The 8,056-nt window shown below is 39.7% G+C and overlaps 1 protein-coding gene across 2 annotated transcripts in view; it reads right to left on the reverse strand.

The window, feature by feature from the left end:
* AsnRS-m (asparagine--tRNA ligase, mitochondrial) overlaps positions 1 to 6,270 on the reverse strand; it is a 45,674-nt gene extending 39,404 nt beyond the window's left edge. The window contains exons 1-2 of one of the 2 annotated variants that reach the window (XM_089255852.1): positions 6,115 to 6,270; positions 1,278 to 1,384 (exon numbers count right to left, since the gene is read on the reverse strand). In XM_089255852.1, the coding sequence (XP_089111978.1) occupies positions 1,278 to 1,384; positions 6,115 to 6,252 (245 nt within the window). In that variant the 5' untranslated portion in view covers positions 6,253 to 6,270. The remainder of the gene's footprint in view (positions 1 to 1,277; positions 1,385 to 6,114) is intronic. The other variant, XM_089255853.1, reaches the window with a different exon arrangement.
* Between the last annotated feature and the right edge of the window lie 1,786 nt (positions 6,271 to 8,056).

The following is an 8,056-nucleotide window of genomic DNA, read 5'->3' on the forward strand; positions in this document are numbered from 1 at the left end:
TCAGAGAAATTCCCAATAACTGCTTGTAAATCACCTTTGTGAGAAAAAAAAATTATAATGACATGTATGTGGGATGGATATTTATATCTGTAGTCATAATTTATTACAACATAATTTATAAAATAATGCAAATCATCTTAATTCCATAACTTCAGTAAAGATTATGAATTAAAGTAATCTTTGATGAAAAACATCATGTTAAATAAACTTTTCTGAGGATGATGTCACTCTTTGCTACCCATACGAAGGATTTTAACAACTGGCTGATACAAAGATATATTTATATAGGAAAGAGAAAAAAATTTTCAACTGCCTTGCGGAGAATCGAACCCACATTCTTTCACTTTCTGAGTGAACACCCTAGTAAAAAGGCAATAAATATGTCAGTCTTTTTTTGGAGCTCGTGTGCACTGAACGGGACCGTACCGGGATGGTCTGACCTAACTCAGGCCAAAGCTCACAATTGTTGACACTGCCACCAGCTGGCAACTTATACGAGGATCATGTCACTCTTTCACTATCCATACGAAGGTTTTTAACAGCTGGCTGATGCAAAGATATATTTAGGAAAGAGAGAAAATCTAACTGTCCTTGCAGGGAATCAAACCCACTAGAATAGTCTAATGGTCTAAGCAGGCTCGTCATATGGAATATATATATATATATACACACACATTGAGTACATGTTCTTTGCCTTCCCCCCCTCCCCTAGAAAAAGTTGAAATGATGGCCCTGGGTCTACGGCATTCACACAGAAAGTGAAAGGATGTAGGTTTAAGTAAACTTTCCCCATCTACTTCTTATTAGTTGTAGGTCCTCGGCTGTACTTCTACTGCAATTTCAGGGCAAAATAACTGGGTTCTAAACTCCCAAAAGAAGAAAACACTTTATTTCATTTATTATCCAACATCCTCAACAAAACCTTCATGTCTCTTCCATACAAACTTTTACACTACTCTTTCTTTTTCGAAAGTCCCAATTTATTTTATTTTCTTTCTCTCACAACTTCTGTTTCTCCCAGGCCTTCCTCCCCCTCTTTTTTCCTGAACTTTACAGTTCGATTACCTGCAGTAGTTGAATTTTCTGTCTTCTAATGTGGTGTAAAATATTTTTTCTTTTCAAAATTAGTTGCTGAATGCCAATCACATCTGCTCTGTAATATAACATTTCCTACACACATTCACATGCATTTATTTTCACTTGTATGAAAAACAACTTTTTTTGAGATTCCATAAACTTTTGGGACAGAGTTTATAAAAAGAAAAGACTGAACATACTTATCAGTTGTGTCTTCAATGATTGTCTGCAGCCTTTGAAAACATGATCCATCAACAATGTCTACAAAACACAAGTTTTTATGTCGTCTCACAGCTTGGACCCAGCCCTGTAATAATCAACATTAAAGTATCAAATAACTGATGAAATATAATTTTTTTTAAAATAATCATAAAAAGAATTATTAGAATTTTTTCCTGGGTGTTATTTATGAATTTTCAAAAAGAAGAAACAAACACTATAGGCTATCTTGTATAATGGGTTGATAACTATGAGATGCTTTGTGGCAGTGTTTATAAACCTTTCTGAAAACAAGGATTAGTAAAATGTCTGAAAAAATTTGATAGACCACTTGTGTCCCGTATTACTAGACGTTCCGATAATTCTTGTTGTCCCGTTTTTTCACGATACTTATCTCAATTTTAAATACTTATTTAAGTCATAAATACAAATACAAATACAACGCCACAACATGCAAATTGCCCAACGAGGTGGCTGACTTAAGAACATCATGGATCCCCGAGCCCTACCTACTACTGCTACACCACACATGCACCCCGCCCACATCCCCCCCGCGGAACCTCCAACGAATCGGTACATGCGGGAATGTGCGTGTACGTGTAGTGAAACCTGACGTGAAGTTCTTTGTTTCTCTGTAATGCTTGTTATGTGTAGTGCTGCCATCTGCCACCAGTTTTTCTAACTATGAGTGAAGTGTTATGATTGAATGATTTATCGTTGTAGGACTGTTGCTCTCTGTGGCGAGACTTTTTAACGGGGAGATCGGCTCGCATTTGCGCCTTGAAGTTGGGAACCACAGAAAACCAACTTCGGCCGACCACCACTGTGGGGTTCGAACCCGGATCCTCGCATCGCGAGTCCGTCACTATAACCACTCGACCACTACAGCGGCTAACACACAACTTTTTCATAATATAAGTTATGTTATGAATAGAGCCCGGAAGTTTAGGCAGTAAAAATGGTAAAGGCAAAAAAGCACTAGAAATGCATAAAATAGGCACTAAAAAAAGCATTTATAATTTCTGGAAAACAGGAAAAATAACTAAAACAAAGGTATTAAGGGTCTAAAAACTAGCTGAAAAATTAATTGCATTTGATCTCTCTAGTGCTTCAATTATGGTTTATAATAGCTGCATTATAATGCAAGTTAGACTAATTTCAAGCCCGAAATAAAATGCCAGTAGACCCTCACTGTAGTCAATTCCAGGACCACAATTACCAGACGTGGAGCCTGCAGGGAAATTGAGCTCTTTCGAGTTACGAATAATTCTTGTTTATTTGTTGTATTATCTGTGAATGATCATTATCATTTGTATGGTTGAAACATAGCTACCTTGTTTTATTGTAGTAAAAAAAAGTTTTTTTAATACTATCACATGCTGGACTCCTTCAAGCGTGGGGCCCTGCGTGGCTGCATGTCTCACACTCTTGAGGGCGACTGATAAATTTAATCGAGTATTAAATATGTATGTAAAATAAATAGCCATGGTTGACTGCAGTGCATTTATGGTGTCAATAACAGCAGAACAACATGGGTCCCACAGCCCTGTCTGCTCCTACTCCGCCTTGTATGAACCATGACATCAATTGATGGTCGGTCAGCTATACATATACAAGGGAGTCCAATGACTGAGAGAGACGTGCATTGTGGAGAAACAAGAATTTCTAATTTTCCTCTGCTTTTCTAGCATGGGCTGCATTTATCTGAAACAAAATCATTCGCATCTAATACCATCTGGTCAAAGCAAAGTTTATGCATGGCAACACCAAGTTCTCTATCTCTCAGATCACTTATTTGCATTTAAATGGGGCTGGAAGGAGTGGGGCTTTCTGATGATAATTAGTACATAGAGAGTTGGAAAATTTTAAAAAGAGCAATTCTTTTGTTCTCAATGCTCGAACCATTTAAGTTTTATAGATTATGGCCTCTGAAATTCATTAATAAACTTAAAAATATATTAAAATAGGCATTTATGGCAGGAAAACTTCAAAAACCGCATTTTTACCATAAAAGTTTGAAAATAGGCAAAAAAGTCATTTATGGCATTTTGCCTGAACTTCCGGACTCTGGTTATGATAATTATGGTGAAAATTATAAATATTCATTTCACATATTTGTCAGGTTTAACATTTTGTTCATAATTTTTTTTAAAATTTAATTATGATTGTGCTTACTTCTGATGAGGATTCTGATGACAATTGGTGATTCCCTATATTTTACGGATAATTATTTACGATCCCAGTATACCAAATTTTACTTTCTCAATGAAATACGGTCATCATATCATTTGAATATTTTTTTTGTGAAATACATGTTTCCTTTGAAGAGTAGATAAACGTGGCCCAAGAACATTAAGATGTCACCGACGAATAAGGCAAATACACAAAAAATATGAAAACTCCTAATGCATTTCGACACATGAGGGGTGTCATCTTCAGAGGAAGAAATATTTAACCACTATTTCATGCTCACCGAGGATCCCACTTGGGTCATTCTGACCAAGACGTATGAAATGATTTGCCTTCAATGCTCAATGTCTTACACAGAATGTAACAATACCCCGCAAAGCAGAATATGCCGAAATCTGTTACGAACATGGCAGAACAATCAGTGCTACTGCAGAACAATCTGGAACAATCTTAAGAAAACACTGTTATAGGAACTTTTACTGTAGAACATTTCCAGGCAGCCAAGGGTTCATTGCAAAACAATGCAAAATTCTATTTTGGGAACAATAGCAATAAGTTCCTTAGCGCTTTCAGTTATCTTGTGGTGAAAATTAAGACGCCTTGATATTTGAAGGAACTCTATAGTGTACTGTTATTAGATGACTTCAGAAGAACGAAAACAAGTGATAAAGTTGAAATTACATTCAAAATGAATTTGAGAAAAATAAAAAATACTGTTATAACGGTTTTTTAAAAATCTCCTAAAAAATATAGTAATAGAAAGATATCGATTATCGTTGTAGTGAGGTTTCACAGTAAATTTAAAGGTTTTTCATCACTCCATCTAGCCACTGTTACAAAGCAACAGCAAAACTAGTTTGTAGTGTACATGTACGAGGTGCTCAGACTCAAGCTGTTTTCCTCTAGCCGTGTGCTATCAAACACTGACACTGTCGTGCGGTTCAGTAGCATGCTCTTTAATAAGCCTGCTAATTTCAAATACACATGTTGTGTATGAAGTTTTTTCAGGTGTGGATCCAAAATGATGTGACGGGAGGAATAAATTGTGTAAGTTAGTTTGATCTGCCTGTACTTTTACAGGACATACAAAATTTTCCTATATTAATTGGCTCTTGGGAGGGGTGGTTGTTCGCAGTCTCCCCACTTCTGGATCTATGCATGAGCAAAGGCAAACACCTTCAGCTGCGAATGAAAAACTGCAGGCAACTTCAGATTTAACCAGTCAACGGTCCAATTAATTTCTCCAAGCGTTACCCACAGTACCCACTTTTTTTTGAACATGCACACGCTTTTTCCTTTTTTTTCCTTCTTGGAAGTTTGAAATATTAAAATATTTTTTTATAGCATGGTTTTTTATAGCTCGAATGTGTTGAGACGTAATATGACATCCCGAAAGTGGGGAGGGGCGGTCATAATGTCCTGTGACTAAAACAAATACTGTTGATGGATTTATGTGGAACCATAGTAGTTGAATCTTTGCTAAAAGATATATGAGTAATAAAACAGATGCATCTTCGCAAGGGAGTTGGAAATTGAAACAAAAATGATGGGGATGCAGCTTTGCAAAGCATGACAAAGATAATAGTAATAATAATCTCAGACCTTGAAATATAATTGTCAACTCCACCTAGTGATGAGATAACAAAATAGAAGGATGGCTGTACAGAGATGGCAGCACATGTATGGCAAATTATTTCGTCATATCTATGTGAAAAAGACAGAAAAGTCGGTGTGTCTGCAAATGCCGTCGTAGGCAACACCATTACGTATATCAGCGACAGCAAATGCCATCTTAACCACTTGACTGGTGAAAAAGTCTGTGCGTCGGCAAATGGCATCGTAGGCACCAACATTACGTATGGCAGCGACGGCAAACGCCGTCATAACCACTTGACTGGTTAAATGGAGCAAAAGCGGGTATCTTCAGCTGGAAATGAATGGAGTCTAGGCAAGCATATTCGCTGGGAATTGGAGTAAAAGCAGACATTTTTAACTGTAAATGGAGCAAAGGCAGGCATGTTAAGCTGTGAATGGGCTGAGCCAAATATCTTCAGCTGCAAATGTAGCCAAGGTAGACATCTTCAGCTGCAAATGAGCCAAGCCAAATATCTTTAGCTGTGAAGAAGCTGAGCCAAATATCTTTAGCTGCAAATTAAGCCCAGCCAAATATCTTTAGCTGCAAATTAAGCCCAGCCAAATATCTTTAGCTGCAAATTAAGCCCAGCCAAATATCCTCGCCTGCAAATGAGCTTAGGTAGACATCTTCAGTTGCAAATGAGACAAGCCCAATATCTTCATCTGCGAATGGAGCGGAGTCAGGCATTTTCAGCTGCGGAGCTGAGCCAAGTATCTCAACCTGCGAATAAGCCGAGCCAAATATCCTCAGCCGCAAATGAGTCGAGCCGAGCCGAATATCTGCAGCTACGAATGGAGGGGAGGCAGGCAGATCCTGTGCTGATCATTCCGTAGTTTTCTGTGGGGCAGATAAAATTCCCCCCATATTATTCGGCTCACGGGAGGAGCGCTCTTCTTCCCCCCCCCCTCCCTTTGGATCTGCGCTTGAGTAATCATGTAGCAATATTATTAAATACAATCGAATAACAAATACAAATAAAAAGACAAACCTACATTCACTGTAATCACTTGATTAACGGGTTTATTCTTGATGGTTTCTTTGATCGTGGCCGCCGAACTGGACTTTCTCGCGACTTTGAAGAAATAATTATTAAAATGCATAAGCCGCGATCCCTTCAAAGCCAACCGCATGTTGCCGCCGGAAATGTAAACAATGACTTGACGTGACTTCAGAGCTGCCAGACGATTGACGATTAAAAATTTTTCTGCCAAAGGTAGTCCGAAATATTTGAACTTGATTATGGTCAGTTTTGCATTTATGAGATTTGGAGTGGAATTGTGGAAATACTGCAGCTGTTGCTGCCATCTATCCAAAAATTCAAAAACTTTATTAATGAATAACAGATAAAAATAGGACTCATGCTGCTTTCTGTTATTCAAAAAGCAAACGAAAAACTGTAAACTAGTACTATCTGTAAACCACAGATGGCAGTAAATTCTGGATGCCGGATATTTTTTTTTTTTTTACCGCTAGTTAAAGCGGTATTTTCATGGAAACAAATATGGTGGTCCTCTTGTTGGATTTGATTTGCAGCTAAAGCCGGGTTTTCCTAGGAATCAGTGCCGTCTTAACGCATGGGCCCACCCGGGCACGGCCCGGGGGCCTCAAGAGAAGAGGGGCCTCACAAAAATGAAATCCAGTTGAAATTTTCTAGGATTTACCAGATAGGGCGTCCGAAAAACCACTTGGCCCGGGGGCCCATGATACTCTTAAGACGGTCCTGCTAGGAATACCGTAGGTGTTTTTGTGTCGCTTGAACCGAACAGTATAATTTCGTGTCGGCAGAAACGTGTTACATATTCACGCTACGCGTTTGTGTTTTCCTAGCGGAGCGCATCGGATCAGGGCGGCTATATTATAGTATATGGCCTTGGCATCAGCTACTCTGACGTCTGCATTGCTCCGGTTTGAAGGGAAAGAAAACACACAAAAGTGAAGAGAATATCGGCAAAACCGCGGCGCACGACGCATTTGACCCCTCCAGAAGCAGTCGGCTGATCGCGCCCAACGTAAAGCGCTGTCGTGAGGCGTATTGCGCTCTGTAGTAAAACAGTCATGCTGCTTTTCTTATTGGTGAGTGGATGGCGTGTCGCGCTGGGCGAATCACGTTGTGCGCGGCACAGAAAACCTGCTCCTAGGAAAAAGTTTTCTACGGTTATTTGGCGAATATTTGCTACCAGAGCAATGTAATTCGCTGGCGCGTGTTGTGACTGTTGTCGTTTTTCGACCAATGTGTGGCCAGACTGATTAAGAGATCGGGAAGGACAGCGGCTCTCCTTTGACTTGGGCTGGAAGGTCATGGCCATTCTCTTCGACCAGGCTTCCAATACCTTCCAGCCTCCAACCTTTGACGATCATTGCTAAGGGGCCCGTTCAAGTATTACGTCATCATCGATGGGGGGGGGGGGGGGGAAAGGGGTTTCCGATGTGCTGACTTTTGATGACAAGGGGGGGGGGTTAGATAATGCTTACCTCATCAACCACCCTTTATGAAAATATGAGTTAGGATTCAGAGGTGCAGAGCTGATGACGAAATTTTGCTGACAAGGGGGAGGGAGGGGGTCAAAAATGGCTAAAAATTTGCTTACGCAATACTTGAACGGCCCCTAATAGGCAATGATCGTCACTACCTGCCCATAACTAAGACGCCTTCATATACTAATTAAGGTATTAAGGAGTTCTACCCATAACCAAGCTTGTAAAATATTGGGCCAGGCTGGAGGCGAGTGTGGACTTGGCTTAACACGTTCACTGCGGGGCCTAAATTGCTTGTCGAGTCCGTGAGGCGCATTTTTTTTAAAGATTAAAACTAGTTTTGTACATGACGCCACCATGGCGTCATGATCCCCCTAGTACAAGTCCTTCATGTAGCAGTGAACGTGTTAACCGCTTTCGTCTGGCATCGTCTAAGAAACGGGGAAAGATGAATGGATT

Source organism: Pholcus phalangioides, unplaced genomic scaffold (genome assembly GCF_987345545.1).
Source record: "Pholcus phalangioides strain wild (caught in Gottingen) unplaced genomic scaffold, Ppha-v1.0 ptg000172l_1, whole genome shotgun sequence".
Lineage (NCBI taxonomy): Eukaryota > Metazoa > Arthropoda > Arachnida > Araneae > Pholcidae > Pholcus > Pholcus phalangioides.